The sequence below is a fragment of the Arvicola amphibius genome, chromosome 5 (genome assembly GCF_903992535.2).
Source record: "Arvicola amphibius chromosome 5, mArvAmp1.2, whole genome shotgun sequence".
NCBI lineage: Eukaryota > Metazoa > Chordata > Mammalia > Rodentia > Cricetidae > Arvicola > Arvicola amphibius.
In genome coordinates, this window is record NC_052051.1 from 98,316,262 (window position 1) to 98,340,653 (window position 24,392).

At 44.5% G+C, this 24,392-nt stretch overlaps 1 protein-coding gene across 1 annotated transcript in view; it reads left to right on the forward strand.

Moving 5' to 3' along the window:
* Window positions 1-1,380: 1,380 nt before the first annotated feature.
* Dsg2 (desmoglein 2) overlaps window positions 1,381-24,392 on the forward strand; it is a 53,646-nt gene continuing 30,634 nt past the window's right edge. Inside the window, exons 1-2 of the mRNA XM_038330008.1 lie at window positions 1,381-1,440; window positions 12,069-12,790. Of these exons, the coding sequence (XP_038185936.1) occupies window positions 12,743-12,790 (48 nt within the window). The 5' untranslated portion in view covers window positions 1,381-1,440; window positions 12,069-12,742. The remainder of the gene's footprint in view (window positions 1,441-12,068; window positions 12,791-24,392) is intronic.

Consider the following 24,392-nt stretch of genomic DNA (forward strand, 5'->3'; position numbering starts at 1 on the left):
TTATGCTGGTTTTACAAATAAGCTTGAGGCAAGATCTGAGAAGAGAAGAAGAAGAAGAAGAAGAAGAAGAAGAAGAAGAAGAAGAAGAAGAAGAAGAAGAAGAAGAAGGAGAAGGAGAAGGAGAAGGAGAAGAAGAAGGAGAAGAGGAAGGAGAGGGAGAGGGAGAAGGAGAAGGAGAAGGAGAAGGAGAAGGAGAAGGAGAAGAAGAAGGAGAAGAAGAAGAAGCTAGATTTTCCAATTTCATTTACATAGATATCATCAAGAGTCTGTGTTTGACCAGACCTTATTATTGATGAGGCCATCATTTCCTGTTCCTTCAAAACTGCTCTAAATTAGGTTCTAAAACACATTCTCTTTTGCATCTCTCCTATCTTCACGGCTGCTAGAAATTCACAATTTTTCCTCAGAAGCCACCTTTATGGTTATAAGCTGATATCCAAGTTATCCTTAATATTTTATCTTTATTTTAATTATGAATCCATGTGTACATATGTGCATATGAGTGCAGTACCTGCAGAGCCACAGAAGGGTGGCCGATCCTCTGGAACTAGAGCTACAGGTGGTCATGAGCTCCCCAACATGGGCGCTTGGAACTGAACTGGGGTCCTCTGCAAGAACAGGAAGTGCTTCAAGTACAGGGTGACTTTTCCAGCCTCCAAGTTGACGTTAAAAACAAACAACAAAAATCTTTGCTGTTCTTCATAGAGACACAATATTAGATCCCTGTAGCTGTCTTCTTTTATGCCGGTCTTGAACTAGACTTTCAGTGAAGCAGACTAACAACAAATACATCACCAAGGTCACCGCAGACCTATTCTGTCGGCCAAAACTCTCCCAGGGCTTCTCCTACGTGCCGATACCTGCAATGGCCACCTTCACCAACTCTGACTAACCAAAGATCTTTCCACTGTAGAAGCAATCCCGGAGACATTGCTAAGGACAGGAAATAATGAGTTGTTCAAAGAAAGCCCACCAAAATTTTCATAAAGTTAAATTGCTATGGGAAGAATTTAGAGGAAAATTTAAAATCTTATCCCTTCTAATCAATCAGAAATAACTGTTTTAATGATTAACAAAAGATAAACTTTAAAATAGTTTCGGTTTTCGTCCATGTGTGTTCTGAGTTTCTCATTAACAACAGTTCAGACTTTGGAGACAAGCTACTAGGATTCATACTCATAGCAAGCTGTGCCTCATCAGGTCCTTGTAGTCATGAAATAGACTTGGGGCAAAGTTGATGGAGGAGAGTCATCTGTCTATGTGTTACTTTCATTGGTTAAAAAAGAAACAGCCTTGGCCCTTTAATAGGACAGAAAATTAGGTAGGCGGACTAGACAGAACAGAATTCTGGGAGAGAGAAGGCAGACGCTTCAGGCAGTCGCCATAGTTAGTCACCATGCCTCTCCTCTCCGCAACGGACGCAGGTTAAGATCTTTCCTGGTAAGCGACCACCTTGTGGTGCTACACAGATTACTAAATATGGGTTAAAGCAAGATGTGAGAAATTAGCCAATAAGAGGCTGAAACTAATGGGCCAGGCAGTGTTTAAATGAATACAGTTTCCATGTAATTATTTCAGGTGTAAAGCTAGCCAGGTGGTGGGACGCAGCCCCACCTCTCCATCTACACAAAGTAAGTAACTAGGAAAAGCTATATTTGCATGTAAAATCTTTAAAACAGACTCTAAGTTAGGCATGCTGACTGCCTGCCTGAGAGAATCTCAAACCACTGATACCATCTGATCCACAGCCTTTTGGGGTTTTTGTTTGTTTGTTTAGGGGAGCTTGATTGTCTTTGTTTTTTTGAGACAGGGTTTCTCTATGTAGCCCTGGATATCCTGGAATTCACTCTGTAGATCTAGCGGGTCTTGTACTCAGAGATCTGAGTTCTCTGACACCTGAGGGCTGGGATTAAAGGCATGTGTCACTACTGCCCTGCCATGACCTCCTCCTCTTCTTTTTTTCTTCTCCTTTTCCTTCTTCTTCTTCCTCAGCAGTTTTTTTTTATATTTTTCAGCAGTTTCCTTTTTATTGTTTTAATGTTTCTATTAATTCTTTTTAAACTTCTTGCTGAGCCCTGGCTTTGGTAGGGCCAGACACAGCCCTCCACCATACTTCACATCCTGACATCACCGTGGCCCAGGTGGCAGCACAGGCCACCCAGATCTGTATGGCCCCAGCAGCAGCTTGATTCTCAGAGACTAACATGACCTCACCTGTCAGCCCAGACTACAGGCCATAGCAGGGCCATGGACCCAGACATGGCCCTTGGCAGCAGCCCAGGCCCAGACACCACTGTGGTCCACGCACACTGGACCATTCCTCACCACGCTTTCCTTTCCAGATCTGCCTCTCTCCCTAGCACATGAACCCTTCTGCCTCCATCTCCCATTTCCAACTCTGTACTCCTTCACCATAATGGGGTCCAACCATGCAGCGCCATGGGCTCAGGGTTGATTTCCACCTGCCCAGGCCAAGTGGCCTGGGGTGGAGGGAATAGCCTTTTTTTATTCATATGCTCAAACCAAGCCTGGGGGATGACTTGTTGATGGATGGCTCACTTAAGAATGAGCTATCCTCAGCTACAGATTGAATTTAGGCCAATCTGAGCATGAAATTCTGCATCAAAACAAATGCATACGTTAGGAGTGATAGCGCACATCTTTAATTCAGAATTCGGAAGACAAAGGCAGGTGGAGCTCTGTGAGTTCAAGACCAATCTGATATACAGAGTCTACACAGTATGTTCCAAGATAGCCAGAGTTATACATAGAGAACTTGTTAAAAAAAAAAAAAAAAGCAAAAACCAAACAAATCATATATTTGCTATCTGTCTGTGTAGGGCCATCTCTGTGTGAATAAACACCTTGAACTCAGATCTCCCATTCTGACCAATTGGCTTAATGCTGCTAGAGACTGGCAAATAAAAGAAATCAGAGGGCTGGAGAGATGCCTCTGTGGTTAAGAGCACTGTCTGCACTTCCAGATGTCCTGAGTTCAATTCCCAACATCCACATGGTGGCTCACAACCATTGGTAATGAGATCTGGTGCTCTTTTCTTGCCCGCAGGCAAACATGCAGTCAGAACATTATATGCATAATAAATAAAATCTTTAAAACAAAATATTAAAAAGAAATCAGATTTGACTACCTTCTATTGGGATAAAGTGGTCATTTTCAATATCCTAGCAAATTCTAAACTGAAACTCAGGGTATATATTCTAGGACAAAAATCATCCTCTGCTACATGTTTTGACTTTGTTCTTAAAATGGTATCTTAGTTAGGGTTTCTACAGCTGTGAAGAGACACCACGACCATGGCAACTCTTATAAAGGAAAACATTTAATTGGGCTAGCTTACAGTTTCAGAGGTTTGGCCCATTATCATCATGGCAGAACATGAAGGCTTACAGACAGACATGGTGCTGGAGAAGGAGCTTAGAGTTCTACATCATGATCTGCAGAAAATGGGAAGAGAACTGTGTTCCACACTGGGCATAGCTTGAGCATAGGAGACCTCAAAACACACCCCCACAATGACCCACTTCCTCCAACAAGGACACAACTCCTCCAAATAGTGCCACTCCCTATGGAGACCATTTCCTTTGAAAACACCACAGCATCTACTGAAAATTCTGAGAGAGGCTGATTGTCTCACAGTGCTAACTAATGGAAACTCATCTGCTCTTAGCAGCCACAGAGTTCTTCACATACAGCCCCATGTGGATTTCTGTCTGTTTAACTCCAAGCCTTCCCTGTAATACTGCTCTGCTTAACTTGTTCACTTGACATCCAAATAACCAATTAATTCAGATGACAGCTCTAATCCCAACATTAAGAAATAAAAATAATGGCAGACTTTCTTCCTCTTACATACCTATTGGAAAATTAATCAGAACAAGTTTTCGTTGTCAGGCTTACCTTTATTGTAGCTGAATTTGCATGAAACCTGTGTGACTCATTCCAAAGGTCTGACATCACTTAGATATTGTTGCTTCAGTAAAGGTTAAGAGACAGTCTGGTAGTGGGTGAAGTAGAAAGTTATGCAGAAGTTAATTGACAATTACCTCGCTAAATGACAAATCACCTTTCAAGGTTTACAGCCATGTTTGTAATAAACATTATGATTTGTACTGAAAATTAACCACAATATTCTTATGCAAGCTAGTAAGAGTTATTGTGATTGTGAAGTAAAAGCTTTCCCTTGTGTTTCTTTTCTATAAAACTTCCTTTCCTCTGGATAATACCTTTCCTTTTTAGAAAGGTCTCATGTATCCCAAGCTAGCCTGGAATTTATTATGTAGCCAAAAACGACCTTGGACTTTGCTCCTCCTAACTGTACCTTCACAGTGCTGGGACTGCGGGTATACTCCAGACACAGACTTCACGTGGTTCTGGAACAAACTCGGGGCTCTGTGCACGCTAGGCAAACACTCTACCAACTGAGCTACATCCCCAGACCCTGTATCAAGTTTTTGTTTCACTGGTTGCTTAATATTTGAACATATTTTTTAATAAAATTTCTACTTAGAGGAAGAACTAGAAGTTGTGAAAACCAAACAAGTTCACAAAAACAAAGCTGTAATAACGCTAACAAAACAAATTTTAAAAACTCTTCTGAGTGTAGGGGGTGGCTCACCTTTAATCCCAGCACTTAAGAGGCAGAGGCAGGCAAATCTCTGTGAGTTTGAAGCCAGCCTGGTGTCCAGAGTGAGTTCCAAGACAGTCAGGTCTACACGAAGAAACCCGAAAAACCAAAACCACTCTCCTGAGATGCTGAACAAAGGTCTGCTGCCCCTCCCAAATAGTATGTAAAAGGCTGATTCAGCGTTCCCATTCCCTGTGTGTTTATCACAGAAGTGGACTTGACTTAACTGCCATTTTTCCTGCTCTGAGGTTCTCAATTACTTTTGCTACAAAAGTAGAGTTACTAAATAGAAATGCCATTCACAATGTCAAACTGGAAGTCATGAAAATCATTTCAATCAGAACAGTTCGTGCAAATGACCTCCATAGCAATGGTTTCCACTGTCTTCCCTGGAGGAACAAGCTCCTGCCCTCCCAAAGACAAGCACACGTGGACACATATCTCTCATATCCTGGTGGGATCTACCTCCTACCTCCTTCTAAGGATGCAAGACAGCGACATCTTTGTTTTCAGCGCCTAGACTCAAACCTGGGGCCTACAAGGCACATCTCCTAGCATTGTTAGGCTCCCAGAAAAACCATCACCATTGCACACCCTTAACTGCACTCTAAGCATCTTAACAGAGTCAACCATCCACAGACTTCTGCACTTGAGGGTTACATATCAGCTCAAACAGCATCAACATTCTAAAGAGATCACATTCATCTTTGCATATTTTAAAACAATCTTTAAAGTAGATTAAAGTAAGTATTTTCTTTAAGGCCTTGGGAGGTTTACTTTTGAGATTTTTATGAGTTTGTTTTAGGAGCTAAGGCATCATGATAGGTCATTTCAAGATTTTCAACCCAACATGCTTTTGTCAAGACCTTCTGGGGTTGTATTCCAAAGCTATCACATGGTATCTATTTAGCTTTTTGTTGCTATTGTTTGGGGTCTTTCGTTGTTGTTTTTTAGTTGGTAGATGATTGGTTGGTGTGGTCTTTGTTATATAGAACAATGCTACTTATTTATGTGCAAGTGAATGAAATATCCAAGAAATTTCTTTTCGTCTTTTGAGGGCTTCTTTCTGTGTGTTTCTATGGGCCCATTAGTCATCTTTGGTCATTAGTGGTTTCTGTTGGATGTTTTCTATAAACACTGCAGTTGACCTCCCATAAAACCTTACCCACTTTGTCAGCCTACAGATGGATTCCAGGCCACTGTCAGCAGCCAAGGACACCCTCCTTTCATTCCTGACCACCTCCGGTGACTTTATCTTCCTAAGAATTCCCATAAACAATCACAGGGCAAAACCAAAGCCATAGATTGACCATGAGTAGATAAAAATCAACCTTCCTAGTATTGAATTCCTGTAGTGAAGGTCTGTTCTGCTTGATACCAGACAGAAGGGGACTTTCCCAATTACTCATGTTTTCTTCTTCTGTCCTCCAGGGTGTTGGCTGCTTCTCTCTTTGCTGTAACAAGATACCTGACAAAGACAGCAACTAAGGAAGGGTTTATTTTGGTTCGCAGCATAAGAGCATGGGCTGTTATGGTAGGGAAGGCATTGAGGCAGGAGCCTGAGGCATCTGGTCACATTGCACCCCAAGACAGGAAGCTGAGAGATTGAAAGCTGGTACTGGCTACCCTCGCTTGTTGTTCAGTCTGGGACCCCAGCCAGTAGGATGGTGCCGCCCACATGCTGGGTCAGGCAACCCTCCTCCGTTAGATCTTCTGGAACCACTCATATGCAAGCTCAGAGGTGATTTTTCATGGTGACACTATATCCCGTCAAGTGGACAATCACGATTGACTGTCCCACTTTGGGTGGACACGGAGATGCTTGCCAGTGGCTTCTAAGCTTCCCAGCTTCACAGTCACCTTTGAACAAACGGGGAAGTCAGAAAATTTTGTCCTTCATGAACGAGGTTCAACCACACCCCTCCCTCATTTGGAGAGTTACCCATAAGCTCCAGGAAACTGATATCTTCTTGCTCTTTCCCCACTTTGCCCTTATTATACACCACACCACACACACACACACACACACACACACACACACACGTATGCACACACCTTCCAAAAACTTTCAAAAGCCTATTCACTTCTTCATTCATACATTTAACTAATAGTTACTGAATGAGTTCACCTGTTTAAATTTTTGATTAAATTTGTTCTTTGATGTTTTCAAGGATGCACACAGTGGCTTCTGAGTACTCTCAATCCCTTACTTCCATTGTTTCCCTCCCACTCCTGGAAACTTCTCTCTGCAAGCCCCTTCCCATATTCATGTGTTTTTTTTTTTCATAGTGGTGCTTTACCAAGAGAAACTGGAAACACAGCAGAAACACACAGAGAGAAACATCCCAGCCCATACAGTTTGCATTCTGGACAACGTAGTAAGAGAAATATAACCTGTTAGGATGTGGTGTGCCAAGGAGAAACGGGACACAGAGAAGCATGAAGAGGGGCAGTGACACCATTAAAGCCATGGGGCAGAGAAGGACTTTACTGAGAAGATAAAGTTTGAGAACAAAGAAAGTGAAGAAATTAACAGCACAGATCGTGCAAAGGGAAGAGTCACTGGGAACAAAGGCTCTGAGGTGGAGCACGGGGGGGGGGGGCACATTTGAGGTGGCAGAGTCACACGCAGATCATAGACAGTGGGTCAACGTGCCACCTCCCCACAACACTCACTGGATGCCACGGGAGTCTTCAGCAGTATGACTCAGAGGGAGGGAGTGTCAGGCGAGGAGGGCAGTACCGCCTGCCTGGGCTTTCCCAGGCCCGCTCTGTATACATCCCAAGTCAGCTTGATCACATTTCGGTCACACTGGAAAATACTTTGACCCAAGAGTAAATGCTTTGTCCCCCACTGCACAAATTCCTCTTTGCTACTTTTGCATCTTTTTCTATTTCTCCTCTTCCTCGTGATCAACTAACAGTTTCCTTAAAATACTTAGGTTAAGGGGCTCTGTCCCCACAGTCATGGGTCCTAGGGCGCTGACTCACACAGAAGAACGTGTGGGGAACTGATGAGTGAGACATCAACTCACTGCGGTAGACTATGTCATTCTTCTCAAAGAGTGGTGTCCTCGCCAGTGTTCAGGGCTGCGTCTGCCTCCCGGGTGCCGACTGTTTATTAACAGTGTTGCTGCCTCCTCTGAGCTCTGCCAGCTCTCCCACTGCTGACTTTACCTCTCCTCCCACCTTTCCATTAGCGGCTCTTAGCCTATAGTTCTTCTTTCTCACTTCCTAAGCTGCTGCATTTGACTGCTGGTCCAAAAAGTGGGGGAATCCAGACACTTCAAGACCCAGCTATGATGTGTCTGATGCTCATACCTTGGCCTCTGGGGCATAGGACACGGCTCCTTTGCCCGGATTGAGAGGAAGGATAATTCTGTTAACTTCTCCACCTTCAAGGTGATGAACTCTGTTCTCAGTTGGCTCCTGGACTCTGACGGCTTCACCCTCCCCCTCCCACTCCCAGCCACACTCAGTTCCATGTATATCCTGGATACTTAAATCTCTCAGCCATCAGCCAGAGTGCTCCACAACCTGACTCACACCTCTGTTTGGCTGCAGGGTTGCTGAGGAAACACACATACACAGATCACATGTACATGCATGTGATTAAACTCTCTCTCACACACACACAGAGAGAGGGGGGGGGAGAGAGAGAGAGGAAACACACATCACAGACCAGCTTTTTCTAACTAACCTATCAATTCACTCACGATGGGTTTTCAAAGCATTTTCCTTCATAATACTCATTTTTCACTTATAATTAATTCCTTCTGGTCTGTAGGCTAGGTCCAACAAATTTTTATCACTCTTCCTATATAAAACTGACTAAGGCTGAGTAGCTATCTTATGGAACTAACAGGCTTCAGACAGCTGACCTGGGTGAAACAGCCATATATCACAGCGATTGCTGCTCCACACAGGGAGTCTGATTCTCTGTGGGAGTCCTAATGGAGACTGAGGATGATAGAGAGGGTCTGGCTCTGGTAGTGAGGTGACAAAGCCACCACACACTCTAACAAGCAGGTGAGAAATGAGCACACTTGCTCTGGAGAGGTTGCAACAGGACAGAAATCCTGCTCTGTCAGTGTGCTGAGGTGACTACCACATCATCATGGTTGTTTGAGGTTCCCAGGCAATATCCACACGTGTAGTAATGGCTCGTGTTTGAAGCTTGGAAAGAAAGACTGTGGCCGATCTGCACAACAGAAACAGCTGCAGATTATGCCCGGTGTCAAGGAAGAAGAAGGAAATATAAACGCACCTCAACAGACACATCGTTGTATGAGCAGGAGGGAAGGGCTAAGGAAGAGCAGGCAAGACGGCTCAGAGAGTAAAGACATGGCTGCAGAGCCTGGGGACCCCAGTTCTCCCAGGAACCCACACACCATCTCCTGACTCCGTATGTGTATCATCTACTTCCAGCCTTGACACATGCACCTCCGCCAACACACACAATGACAAAATAAGTGTAAAATCATTTTTAATAGGAAAATCCAGAGAGAGAGAGGGATTACTTGACCATTCCTTCCCCCACAAATCTAAACTAAAAGTAGATTCCTCCCTGTATTGTCCTTCTAGGTTACGTTGAGGTATTCCATATTTTGTTCTATGTCTTTGTCTTACTTACTTAGACTTATCTCTCTAGCTGTCATCTATTTTCATGGTGTTAGTGTTATGGATAGGATGTCAAGTCCTCCACAGAATCATGTGTTCAACTGCTTGGTCCCCAGATGGTGGCGCTGTTCTGGGCAGTGGTAGAACCATCTCGAGACTGGGCCTCGCTAAAGAAGTGGGCTGCTGGACGCGAACCTTGAGGGTTGCCCAGCCCCACTTCGTTCCACTTCCTGGCAGAGGACTCAGTGGAACCAAAACTTTAGTTTCCACCACAATGCCTTCCCTGTCGTGATGGGCTCTGCCTTTCAAACTGTGAGCCAAACAAACTCTTCCCCTCTTCCTTAAGCTGCTTCTTGACAGTTATTTGGTTATGGCATCGAGGCAGGTAGGGCTTAAACCCAGGGCACCAGTACCAGCCAGGCAAGCACTCTACCACCGAGTTACATCCCCAACTTGGTATCATTTAATAATTTAATAATCAAAATTCTGTAGGTAAGCCTACTGACCACAACAACTTTGTGTCTTACATGATTTTCTGGGGAGGTATTTTCTTACGACAACAGCCAAGTTGGGCTTTCAAAGTCTCAAAGATTAACTCTAATAATTAGAAGGATTGTCAGTGGAATTACATGGCCAGCTAGCTATCTGACCTTAGGCTAAAAGACGTCAATTATAAAGTGGTGGGAAGAGGAGACAGTGATGGTAGGGAGGAGATACACTAATTTTTATTGACCTTTAAAACGTTTATTTTAGGTGATATTAGGAGTGAACCCAAGACTAATCACTTAGAGATTATCACCATTCCCCCTATGGAAAACAGGCAAATTTTAATGCCTCTCTCTCTCTCTCTCTCTCTCTCTCTCTCTCTCTCTCTCTCTCTCTCTCTCTCTCTCGTGTGTGTGTGTGTGCGTGTGTGTGTGTGTGTGTGTGTGTGTTTGAATGTTTTGCCTGTGTGAATACATGTGAATCATGTGTGTGTGTGGTGCCCAGAGAGGTCAGAAGAAGGAGATGAACCCCCAGGAATTGACATTACAAATGGTTGTAATCTACCATGTGTGTTCTGAGAACCAAACCTGGCTCTTCTGCAAAAGCAACAAACAGTCTTAACCACTGAGTCATTTCTCCAGGCCAACTTCAACATATTTGCATATAGTTATTGGAACAAAATATATTTTGGGCTAATAAGCTTAAGCATCTAAAGAAAATGCGTGTACCATAATCTTAAACTACTTTAGGTAGGGAGGAGCCTAGGAGTTAAAATTTTCACATCTTGTCAACATTTCCATTATCCTGAAGTCATCTTTAGTGCTTCATTGGAAAGGACCACACTTAGCTTTATATGCAGAGATTTATTAAATAAGTTTAACATCATCCAGGTGTGAAGAAATCAGGGGCTAAAGAGGTAGATATGAATCACCTGGATCTCAGAAAGTCCCCTCAACTGAGTCCTAGGCTCAGAATTGGCAAAGTGATGGCATCACAGGTAGGACTGGAACCTCTCAGGTCCTGGGACAGAACCTTATAGAGGGATACAGTCTGAAGCTTGCTTTGACAGTCCCATAGACTGTTGAATAATTCAACAGAAATAAAATCTGTAGTCACTAGTCCTTACACTGGAAGCTACAACTATCTTCATTAGGAAACAGTTCCTGCTGTCTTGAACATGAAGCATAAATTCGTGTCTACAGGGCTCAAAGGCCAGGGTGCTCTTAGAGCGGAGAGGAAGCTTCCAGGGAAGGTCTGCAGACATTTTGGTAGGTCCTGCCGTCTCCGATTAGTTCTTCCAGCGTTGTGAAGAGTGAGTATTACTGCAGGTTATGGAGTACCCACTTCTAGCTCATGAGGAAGGCATAGAAACTGAAAGACACTCTTCCCTCAACATTTAACTGTGTAACCGGGCAGAGGGGTCCACTCCACTGCAGAGGACAGTGAGCAGAAACTCATCTGTCACCAGCTCATCTACCAACCACCATATGCAAAACAGGGAAGTGGGCCAGTGACCAAACTCTATAAACAAGAGGCTGTGCTTCTCAGCTCACAGGACGCCTTTGCAGACTCGGGAGAAAGGGGCTGACAATAACATAGAAAAGGATGGCACTGAACTGTCAGTTTGAAACTGAGGGGCAAAGAGTAGGGGATCCTCAGAGAAAAGAGGGAGCCACTTGTGACTGTAGCAGTAACTCAGCTGCTTGAGCTAAATTTAGCAGCTCCCGTTTCCCATCAGCCCTCTGCACAGAGAGGATCTTCCACTACTGAGACACCAACCAGAAATAAACAGAAGTGTTAATAAGATGTGAAAATTACAACTTACAGAGCCCCCATCAGCTAAAGATTATGGCAAACACCTTTCTTTAGATGCTGTACTGTGTTAGTTCAAAATATATTTGTGCAGATAATTAACGCACATATATTCAAATTTACCTGAGTGTTTTCCATAATTTTACTTCTTATGTGCAAAAGGGGATTTTTCTAACCTGTGCTGACTTCAATGTCTGGACACCCATATTCAGTTTCTGCTTTTCAGGAATTCATTAAACTGGGCCTAGTAGCACACCTGTAATCACAGAACCAGACAGGGAGGATGGGGCAGGAGGATGTCAAGTCCGAGGTGGGCCTGGGTTACAAATGAGACTATGTCTAAAAATAATAGTAATTAGAATAACAATATAGCAATAAAGTTCAGTTTAACATTTACTCACTTACTCTTGCAATAATATTGCATTAATTTTAACAGCTATCACTGAGTAAAGTGCTGGCTACTGCAGAAAGATTCATAAAGATTTTGTGATTTTATTCCTACAGCAGCCCAGTAACTTTGGACGTTACTAACCGAGTTCAGCAGGACAAAGACCTGTCTCCATTGCCCTGCTATGTGAGCGTTCTAAGGCCTTCTACGGTCTCCTCGCTGCGCCAGAAAAGTTGCAAACCTGCTGGAAAGGGCCACAGGGATGAGTGAGAGGCCCTTAGAGGGACACTACTGAAGCCTCGCTCGCAACAGCAGGCCCCACGCCGCGTGTCCCACGTGTCTCCCCGTCGCCACCTGCGCTCATTCCTACATCGCCAGCCCGTTTCCACAGCAGCCTTGCGATCGTGGGTTCCGAGTTCCGCTCCTTAGACCCTGTGTCCTGGGGTCTGGATAGGCTGCTAGAAAGTTCTCTACTCGAGCAGATCCGGGAGGAAGAGGGGACCGGGCAGGAGACACGACGGGGCGGGGCCAGCCACTCAAGGTCCCCAGCAGGGGACGTCACCGCCCCAGGTGCGGAGGGCGGGAACTGGCTCGCACCTCCCCGCGGAGCGCATTCCCCACCTCCAGGCTCACGGGCCGGCCCCCGGCTACCCTTTCTGACCCGGCCACACCTGGAACCGCACCCCGGGCAGGGCTGAGGCGGAGAGGGGCGGCCTCGGGTGGGACCTGGCCAGGAGGATCTGCGGGGCGCCGGCAAGGTCCGGAGGCGAGGGTGCGGCGGAGCGAGGCGATGGCGCGGAGCCCGGGCGGCCGGTGCGCCCTACTGCTGCTGGTGGTGGTAAGTGCAGTGACCCCCGTCCCCCGGCGCCCCAGCCAGGAACGCACCCGGTGTCCCCGCGGTGGGACAGCACTGGGCCCGACCTGCGGCGACCCCGCGGTGGGGCAGCACTGGGCCCGATCTATGGCGACCCCGCGGTGGGACAGCACTGGGCCCGACCTGCGGCGAGCATAGTGGGCAGAATTCACGCACAATCACTCTCTCTTTGACCGTCCCATTCAGGCCCTAGTGACCTTTCTAACTGTGATCTTTGAGTGCGGTGAGCCCAAGGGCAGGAAAATCCCTTCCTGGGGGCTCGAGACTTGGTTTGGAGCCTTCTGGACTGGGAAACATGGAGGCAGTGGGAAGCCTCCTGTGCACCCTCTTTCAAGTTTGCTAAAGTTCCCAGCTCCTGCAGTTTCCCAGCTCCTGCCGCTACTGATGTCAGTGAACGGGGAAACCAGGAAAGACCTGAGTTCCTAGAGTGAAAATCAGCAACTAAAAATACCTTCTTTAAAAGTGGTGTTTCCAAAGCTTAAAGTTTCCAGGAGCTTTGGTCACTCGCCTGAACGGTTAGTACTCTTCCGGTATTAACGTGAACATGTTTAATAGCTTTTGTAATTAAGAGGGAAATCGAAGCCAACTCCATCAAAGTGGGTTTTCAGAAACGACCCCTTTAAAGAAAAGGGCTTTCCACACTAGAGGCAAGGGCTCTAACCCAAAGTCTAGATTTCTCTTACGTTTGGTTTCTAAGATCAGCTTGGATTTTAAATGGCTGAGTTCGTTCGTTTGTTTGTTTGATTGTTTGTTAGCTAACAAAATTGCATGTAATTTAGGAATGTCTGTGACTTTCATTGATTTGCCCTCTGTGTTTTGATCAATTGTGGGATCATATCGCCTAGACTTCACAAATAGGTGCCTAGAGATTAGATACAAAATCACACCTCGTTTTCCTACATCATTATTGTGATTTAAAAAGCAAGTGTTTTCACCCTATTGGAAATTCTTGCCTCTGAACAATGTAAAGTTATAGTGGTGGATGGGAGGAATGAAGGAGGGTTGTGATGAGAGGGGGTGGAGGGAGAAAATAGATTTTTAAAAAAAAAAAAAAGGCAAACCAGAAAAAAAGATGAGTAAATTCAATCCAAAGATTTCAACGAGCTCACTTTCCACAGACACCTTGGTAACCAGGAACTGCAGGCTGTTGGTACAGTCTGTTTTGGTTTTGCTTTGCCCATGTTGTTGAGGTCATTTTTCATGAGATTTTTCTATGACATAATGTTGGGCTTTGTTTTGGCCTGAGGAGTAACTCTATCCCTCAAAGACCAAGCCAACAGCTTGGCTCACCTGGAGTGTTCGATACAAATTATCTCCTTATGGGAAAAGAAACTTCATTTAATTTCCACATGGTATAGTAAGCAAGCCAGCTCATAGCCTCCTAGAAGAGCAGGTGAGGTCAGGGTTCCCATCCTGGCATTTTATATAGGTTTTTACTTCCTTCGACGTGATGGGCTGCTCCTTTGGAAAGGGACAGAATCTTCCAGCTAGTCTGCGTATTTCTAGAGTGCTTTCTGTGATATAAATCCGAAGGGGTGTGGTGACCCAAGACGAGTAGGCAAAAAAAAAAAAAAAAAAAAAAAACCAAATAAACAAACAAACAGAAAAGAACAGGAGGCATGCCAGCATCCTGCTCTCAGTTTGTACAACATTGGCCAGCCATGCTTTGGTAAGGGGTGGGAAGCAGGGGAAAAATTAGGGCTAGAGAGAGCTCAGCTGAATAAATGTTTACACTGCAAGCAGGAGGTCCTGAGTTCGATTCCCACAATCATTCGAAAGCATACCTAGTGCAGAGGTGCTCCTTTATAGTCCCAGTGCTGAGGAGGCAGAGACAGGCATACTCCCTGGGACTTGGTGGATGACTGGCCGAGCCAGCTCTGCAAGTTCCAGGTTTAATGAAAGACCCTGTCCCCAAAGACAAAGTGCTCCTAAGAAACACGACCCATGAGGCTAACAAATGAGATTAACCCCATACCTACACAAGTGGAGAGAGAGAGAGAGAGAGAGAGAGAGAGAGAGAGAGGTCAACATGTGAGCATACTCGCACACTCGCACACTCACAGGCATACACACATGGGATTTATTTTAGAACATTATAGTTTCATTCTATATGGAAAAAAGGATTGCAGAAATCTACACCCATTTGAACTGTTGGAATTTCAAAGTCACAGACCAAGCCACGCAGGGAGTTGCTGTCTCAGCTGAGGTCGGGGGCCACACTGTCGTTCCCACAATCTAGAGAGCACTGTTAGTGAACTGCGTAAGAGGCTTCATGTCTGTGTCTTGCCTCTGGCCACCCACGGATTCAGCAGAGGCTATAAAACCTCAGGTCATCTGCATCTGTGTACTTGGAGAAGAGCAGCCAGGCAGCTTCCCTCGAGTGCCATGGGAGTACGGGTGGAGTGTCCTCACCTAAAGTGACCCAAGATCCTAGGCTTTCAGAGCACTTCAGACTGGAGTTTTGGATTGGAGATTCTTTGTCAGTAAAGTCTGCCCATATATTGGTTTTGTAAAAAAACTGAAATCTGATACACATCTGGCCCCAAGCATTTCAGTTAAGGGTGCTCGACTAAGAGTGCCCAGGCCCAGATGTTGAGCACTTAGCCTGCAGCGGAGCCTGCAGCGGTCTCTGGCTTGCTCCTTTGGTAGCACCCACGAAGTAAGGGTTGACTGTCAGCCACATTTAGGCCAAATCTGTCAAAACGACAAAGAGAGTTTCTGAATAAAGTCCAAGAGGCTTCCAGTGTTCTTCATCCTGGTCTTTTCACCATAAAGCTATCCACAGACAGACCTCAGGTGGTGTCTGGAAATGCACATGTGTTCCCATGCGGAACTTATGTCCATGTGTTCCCATGCGGGGACTTATGTACATGTGGGTTCCCATGCGGGGACTTATGTGCACGTGTATTCCCAAATGTGGGTACTTATGTGCACGTGTGTTCTCATGCGGGGACTTATGTACACATGTATTTCCATGTGGGGACTTATGTACATGTATATTCCCAAATGCGGGGATTTATGTGCATGTGTATTTCCATGCAGGGACTTATGTGCACATGTATTCCCAAATGCAGGGGCTTATGTACACATGTGTTTCCATGCAGGGACTTATGTGCATGTGTATTTCCAAATGCGGGGACTTATGTGCACGTGTATTCCCATGTGGGGACTTATGTACATGTGTATACCCATGCGGGGACTTATGTGCACATGTATTTCCTTGCAGGGACTTATGTACACGTTTATTCCCAAATATGGGGACTTATGTGCATGTGTATTCACATTCAGGGACTTACGCACACGTGTATTCCCATTATCCTCTAGCTGAGATTTTGTATTTGTTTAAGTTGTGGTGATGTGTCCACATTAGCAGAACTTGTGGCATCTTCACAATGTGGCTCAACATTTTAATATATTAGTTATTTCAAGATACCATTTATTTTAAGTTTCACTAATAAACTCTAGCATACTCTTTAAACTCACGTTTCAGTAGCAAAGTATGTGAAGTTACTATAACCTTTTTAGTTTATAAATTCCGGAGTAATTTAATATACTTGGGCTTATAATGCAGTATGTTGTATACATTTAAAGCCATTCTAAGAGGGCAGGTAGCTGTGGAGAAGGGGGTTTCAATGGGTGCCCATGTTCTGTGAGCTGAGGGATGTAAAGGTATATTGGTTGGCCAGGCCTTTAAGAAAGTACTAAAACTGGGTGGCCTGAACCAGCAAATGTTTCCTATCTCCCAGTCCTAGAGCTGGGAGTCCCAGGATCAAGGTGAGCAGGGCCCTGGTCCCTGTGTCCCCTCCATATCTCTTTCCAGCATTTGACAGCTGGCGGGCTGTCTTTGACCCTCCCTCTCTGCAGCTTACCACTCTAGTCCTTCCCTCTTCACACACGCGGTTACTCTGTACCCCTCCGTGCATCTGTGCCCTGGTTTTGTGAGAACACCAGTTATGCTGAGTGAGGTCCAGCCTCAGGGGCTCAGCTAAATCTGCATAGGCCCTTGTTTGAAAGTCATTAGCATCTCAACACCTTTTTTTAGGGGGACACAGTTTAACAAGTGGGCTCCACAAATTGCCAGCAATTAGATAATTGTGCAAGCTATGCAACTAAATTGCCCAGATTTAAGAATAAAGTACAAATTGCACAGTAAACATTGATGCTCATAGGAATGATCAGATATCCGTGAATTTTGAAAAGGACAGCTCATGTGTTTTGCTTTCTAAAAATGAGTTAATAGGGAAATGCCAAGAGTTTTCTTAATTATACATTTTCATTAAAGGACATTACCTGAAAAATGAGGCTGTGGCAGTCTAAGTTCTCCTTATGGTGAGGATCTCTTAAGCTAACTCAAGTGTCTAAGGCTGAGGTCCAGAAAGATGTATTTACAGACACTCAAGTTGACCCTAGTGTAAGGGTGAGAATTACTGGTCTATATTTTCCAAAATACTTGAAAACATACCAGTGCCCACATGTGCGAAATGTTACACATTAGTGCCAGGTTTGGCGGTACACATCCATGATCGCTGCACGTAGGAGGCTAAGGCAATAGAGTCATGAGTTCCAGTCTACCCTGGGCTACATGGTAAGTTCCAGACCAGCCTGAATTACATAAATTTAGAAAGAAAAAAGTCTTTAGAAAGAAAAAAGTCAAATGTAGATTGATAATTTTAAGTTTTTCTTCAAAAGGTTTTGTGTGTGTGTTTTGTGTGTGTGTGTGTGTGTGTGTGTGTGTGTGTGTGTGTGTGAACATGTATACCACTGTGTACATGTGGAAGTCAGAGGACAAGCGTTCTCTTCTTCTACAGTGCATGTTCCAAGGATCAAACTCGGAATGCTGGTCTTGAACCAAGCACTTGCACTGCTGACCCATCTTGCTGGCCCCAGGGTTGATACCTTTTAAAATGGTCAAATTCTATTAGAGTCTTTAGAGATTTATTTCTTTTGTGTATGAGCATTGTGTTTTCATGTATGTAAGTGCACTATATACATACAGGGCTCAGAGGCCGGAAGAGGGCGTTGGGTCCTCTGGGTCTGGAATTACAGACAATTGTGAGGCACCATATTTTGCTCTGAGACACAAATCCAGGTCCTCTGCAAGAGCAGCAAGTGTTCTTAACCACTGAGCCATTTCTCCAGTTTCCCCAAAATCAGAAGCACAATTTGAAAGTACAAATGAGCCAGATGTGTGTAAGCCTCCCACTAGTGGCTTTTTCCCCAGGGCTGCCACGAAGCTCAGCTGCTTTGGAGCACTCTTTAACCATATGCCTATGATGAAAGACATCTTCCCAGCTCAATTCATCCTAACGTTTCAGAAGTATGCCTCGTACATTTAGCTTCATTTCTTCAAAACCCATTGATAATTGGTTTGATAATTACTGTGCAGGAATTTGGCATGCCAGAGTGTCATGGTAAGATGAGAAATGCATGTAAGAAAAGAAACCAGCTATGTATAACCACTTAGTGCTAGGCAGTGTGCTAGACACAAGAAATCTATAGCAAAGACAGACATACCCTGCCCGCATGATGCCTACAGTCTTGTAAATAGTACCGTGAAATGACGAACTTCCCCCTGGGTGCAGAAAAGATCAGCGATTACCACAGGGCAGAAGGAACAGCCAGCCCAGCTCTGATTGTCCCAGCCAAGATATGAGAAATTTATCTGAAATTTGTAATATTCATAAATTATATGAATTACATGAGCTGGCAGAAAGAGGGAGAACATTCTAGGTTGAGAGGACTAAGCACAAACCCAAAGGGCTGTTCTTTGGAGGAGCTAGAGGAGTCTGCTTGTTCATTTCCTGATTGCTCAGACCCGAATAATCACACAAAAACACTGTTTGGGCAATAGCTTAGGTTTATTCCTAGCTACCTCTTATATCTTAAATTAACCCATTTCTACTAATCTGTGTATCACCACAAGGTTGTGACTTACCGGATAAAGTTTTGGGTATCTTTCTCCTTCAGAAGCTACAAGGTATCTCCCTGACTCCACCTACTCTCTCTATATATCTCTGTTCAGATTTCCCTCCTGTCTTTATTCTGCTAAGCCACTAGCCAAAGCAGCTTCTTTATTAACCGATGGTAATAAAACAACATACAGAGGGAAATCCCACATCACATGTTGCCTTAACATAGACTGTGAGGCTGAAGGGTGTCTAAGATGTAGGTCTTCGGCCTCCAAGCTTAGGGAAAAGGCTAGAAAGTTTCCTTGCTGAGTGGGTGTTCTGGGGAGGACATTACTTAGCTTCACGGTGCTGTGAGCAGCATGCCCACAGAAGCAGTCCAAAGAAGGAATGATTTATTGTGGCTTTTTGTCTTAGTGAGTTCTGCCTGTAACCCAGTTTTTCCGAACAAACAGGATGTAAGGACAGTCAGTGGGTGCCTCATTGGAAGACATCACATGGGGCTAGAAGCTGGGACAGAATAGGTGGCAGCAGCTGAGAGGGTACAGGCCCTGGGATCACAGGAGTAAGAAGGCTGGGAGGCCAGTGGTGGCCAGGCTGGGTATCACGAACCTGGGCTCCCTAATCAGTTTCCTCAGCATCTTAGCTTAGCATAGCTCCAATGCATCCTGAAAATCTCAGCCTTCCACACACTCACCCGTAAGCCTTAGTCTTCCTATACCTCCTTCCAGTGCTGCCCCCACAGCAAGGGCATTACCAAGGATGAACCTCCACCCATCTGTCTCATTTCATTTCCCCGGGACTGCTTCCATTCCTCCTGGTTTATTCCTTTCATCTTCAATCTGTCACCTGCCTTTTCGTCACAATGTAATAGCAGAGAATTCTTCAGAAGCCCAGTGACAAAGTCCCCGTTCGAAGCTGGGGGTGACTCATTCCTCATGGTCAGAGAAAGTCCTTCACACTTTTGTCTGATTTTCGCCTTGCCACCATCTTACGGTGGGTGCTGAGGCAGCACTTATGCATGAATTCAAACTCTGTCTTTTGATTTGTCTTCTGTCTACACAGACCAATTCTGTGCCCTCTCCAAAGCCACGCTCATTGCCACCTCCTCCCTGCCAGCAGGAAGTACCTTCTGCCTCCCACAGAACCTTGTTTGCAGATGGTTGTCACACAGTTAAGACTGTCTCCCTCAGCAGCTTTTAGTTCCAGCAGTTGTAATTAGCCTTGGCCAATCATGGTAGAAAACTATTAAATAAAGAGCTCAAGGTATAAACAATGCATAAAATTTAAATAACTTTTACTTTTGTACAAGATTGAAATCATTTTTACAGCTGTGTTCATCTCTTACTATGCCTAACTTATAAGTTTCTGTTGATATGATTATGTCCGAAATAATCTCATAGACACAGAGGTCAGGATTATCTGGTCTGGAGTCTCGGGCCTCCGTGGGGTCTGTGGACCCTTCCGTCTTGGGAGGAATAATGACTTGCTTATTCTCTCCTAACTAAAAGCTCTTAGAGTGGCGTCTTTGTTGCATATGCCTGGAAACTCACTAATTTTCTTAGACACAGAAATGATCCTTCGAAATGAGCTTGTTTCTCCCTGTGCTTAAGAAGCTAGCAAAGCAATTTGAATTTCACTGAAGAATTTGCAAATAAAATTGGAGATCATTACGCTAAACAAAATAGGCCAACTTCAGACAAAATGGCATGTTTCCTCTCATACATGTAATCTCCATTTAAATGATAGTCATGTGGAGCACAAAAGTTTTGTTTTTCTTTTTTATTGTTTTTATTGAACTATACTTTTTTTCTGCTTCCTCTCCCTCCCCCTCCTCTCCCCTTCTGCCCTCTCCCGTGGTCCCAATACTCCCAATTTACTCAGGAGATCCTGTCTTTTTCTACTTCCCATGTAGATTAGATCTATTTAAGTTAGGGTCCTCACTGTTGTCTGGGTTCTCTGGGATTGTGATTTGTAGGCTGGTTTTCTTTGCTTTATGTCTAAAAACCACTTATGAGTGAGTACATGTGATAATTGTCTTTCTGAGTCTGAGTTACCTCACTCAGTATGATGTTTTCTAGATGCATCCATTTGCCCATAAATTTCAAGATGTCATTGGTTTTTTTCTGCTGTGCAGGGATGAAGAAACCTAAACAAAATGGGAAGGGAAACGATTATGGGATGTATGTCATAAAAGCAAAAGTGAGGGCTGTTTGGAGAGAAGGGGAACGACAAACAAGGGGTTGGAACTGTGGAGGAAGAAGGTAAACCAGAGTACAGTCAGTCATGTACACATAAAATGTCACTGAGATCCATTACTCTGCATGCTAACTGGGGGAGGGGGCATAAATATCGAGTGCCTAGATAGACTGAATAGGAAATACTTGACTCCCACACACTTCACACTCACGAATTGTGCGTGCGCAAAACAGTCTTCTGGGTGCACTCACACTCTCCTGTGATCATGAAGCTTATAGTGGGGAAGGGGAGTGTGGGCAAGAGAGCTTGCTATGTGTATAGCACCCCCACATGCCAGTGCATGAAGCCTCAATGAAATGTAAAGCAAAATGTACCTAATTCCATGGCTAGACTCCTGCAAACGTGTTCGTGCAGCTCTCCAAGCCCTTCCATATGCGTCCACTTTTTGGAGACAATTGTTGGGTCAGTTTCCGGTGGTTCCTGGAGTTGGCCTTTCTGGCAGACCAGTGCCACCTAGTGGTAAGAAGAAGGCTGCATTCTTAACCCTCAGTGATGAGGAAGACCAGTTTCCCTCGTTTTATTTTTTTAGAGTAATTTTTAGAGATAACTATCTACAAAAAAAAAACAAGAGAGAGAGAGAGACAGAGAGAGAGACAGAGACAAACAGCCCACAGTTTTTATTTGTCCAATAAAGTGAGCACACTGCACACTTTAACTTCTGTTTTGCCTGATTACAAAGGCATTTGCGGCTGTTAGATAAATGTGGCAATAAAATGGTAATGTTTTTAATGACAAATGTCCAGGATTGGTGGAACTTGTAAACTTGAAGGAGAGATAGAAACCAGAGAGAAAATACCTTTGAAAGCGATTTTGGGACTGGAGAGATGGCTCAGCAGTTGAGAGTGTTTACTCTTCTTGAAGGGGATCAGTTAGGTTTCCACATGGGACAGCTCTCAACTGTTGGGGACCTTCTGGCCCCCGCGGGCACTGGCACACATCACACATCACATGCACACGCACACACAATCCCACGGCACATAACTGGCCCTTATAAGGTGAAGTCTTCTTGTCTTGAATTTCACCATTTAGAAGTCATGTCTGCACACAGCTCTCTGCATCAAAGCGTTCATTATCTGGTTTATAAATTGCCCCGGCTCAGCCTGTTATCTTTTCTCCTTCCCTTGCTAGCCTGTGATTTTTAGGCAGTGGTTTTGGAAACTGACCTTCAAGGCCATGAAGCAACAATGTTACCTGGAAAGTGAAGAGAAATGTATGCCCTGGACCAAGGCCAGACTATGAACAGGAAGTCCAGGGTGGGCCGAGCAGTCCTCATTGTAATCAGGATGCCACCCACGTGTGAAAAACACTTTGCGTCTCTGTATGGTAAAAATGGGAGTCGAAAAGATTAAACGTTAGGAAAGCTTACCTTCGCTAACCATTGGGGTGTCTTTAGAGACGAATTGAGGAATGCTAAACCACAAGGAGTGAAAATTTATTTTGACTTTTTTGAGGTGTCTATCGGTTTGTCTAGCAACTGACCATAAGGATACAGAACTTCACTGGATATAAAAATTCCTTACAATATAGAATGGGGTATCACAGTATGGCTCAATTCATGTTTCAGAATTCTGAGTCAGTAAAATGGCACCGAGTAGACGCCTTCCTGTCGCAGCCAACTTCAGCGGGTGATACATCTGAAGTCAGAGTCATTACATCGAGATTAGCTTGGTGTCTGAAGAGCAGACAGGAGATTATGGCAACCATACACTTTGCTAGTCATCTGTCAAGTATGCATCAGGTCCAAATGCAGAGCTCATAAATTAGAAAATAGAGTTCAGAGTCCTCTTTCCTCTGCTGTTGAAGAGTTTTCAAAGTTAGCAACTGAGAAATACGACAGTCGCACCCTTACACCGACTGTTGAGGGATGTGGTCTAGGTCATTCACAAGATGAAGGTTTAAGTTGGATTATTTATTCATTTATGAATTCACTTATGTACTGACTGGTTTACTGACACAGGGTCTCACTGTATATCCTTGGGTGTCCTGGAACTCACTATGTAGATGAAGCTGTGGTATCAGACACAGAGATCCATCCACCTGCCTTAGCCTCCAGAGCTCTGGAATGAAAGGAGTGTGCCATTCTACCTAATGGGATTTTTATTTATTTATTATGATTATTATTAGGGGGAGGACACAAGCAATGGCACACACATAGAAGTCAGTGAACAGTGAACAGCTTAATGGAGTGGGTTCTCTCCTTCCACCTTTACATGGGTCCCAGTGATTGAATCCAATCAGCAGGCTCATGCAGCAAATGCCTTTACCCACTCCCACCCCACTGTCCCCAAAGTTGGGGTTTTTTAACTAAGTTGTAACATTCACTTATAAAGTGATAATTACAAAGACTAACCTCACTTCATTAAAAAAAAAACTTAAGAAGAAAGAATGGTCTTTTAAATTTCAGGATAAATCTGGTCCACATCAGATTTATCAGAGAAATGCTACTAAATCATGTCACTCTTGACAGCACCAAGTCCCGACCTCTGTCAGCCTTGTAAGGTCCTATGGCTGCAGAAGCCCTGTCAAAACCTTCAAAGCTATCCAGGGCCAGATCTCCAGCTCTGCTGATACAGACGTGAAGTAATAAACAAATGGTCTTCAGTACCCTCGGTTTATTATCTCATCTTATTTACTTGTTTCATCCAAAGTTGAACTCATTTTATGAATGGACTTGAGCTCCTCAGTCTAATGCCCTCTATATAGCTCAAGGGAGAAACAAAGAATTTTGGAACATTCTTCATGGTTAGACAGGTGGGTGAAAGTGTTCTGGAATGGTTTTGAAAGTTAATAGGAGTTTCTCTTGTCATTGCTGTGACACACACACACACACACACACACACACACACACACACACACACACACACACACACTGTAACTTCGGGTTTACTCTGACTCACTGTTTGAGAGTACAGCCCATCACAGCGGGAAAGTCCTGTTGGGCGGGGCCTGAAGCCGCTCATGGCCTCTTTGCATTTGCAGGCAGAGAGGCACTGCCATTCTCCTGTTATTCGGTCTGGGACCCCACCGTATGAAATGCTGCCATTCAAATGGGGATAGATTATCCCTAATCACCAGAAACTCATAGACGTTCCCAGAGATTTGTCTCTGGGGTAATGATAGATCCTGTCAAGTTGACAACATTAATCAATGCCAAGAGGGTCTGAATTTAAAGAACAACCAGCCATGCTAAGCCAACCCTGTAAGAACCCAAACCTCTCCCACTGAGCACTGGTCGCCCTCAGACATCCCTGCTAGCATGGAAATATCATACTACCGCCGTGCTTTCAAGTTGAAACAGAATTTGAAATTACTTCCTGCACCTCTATATTCAGTAGAAGATACTAGTTTGAGAGGTTGAAGCTTAAGGGTCACCCCACCATGGAACCATATGTCCACAGAAG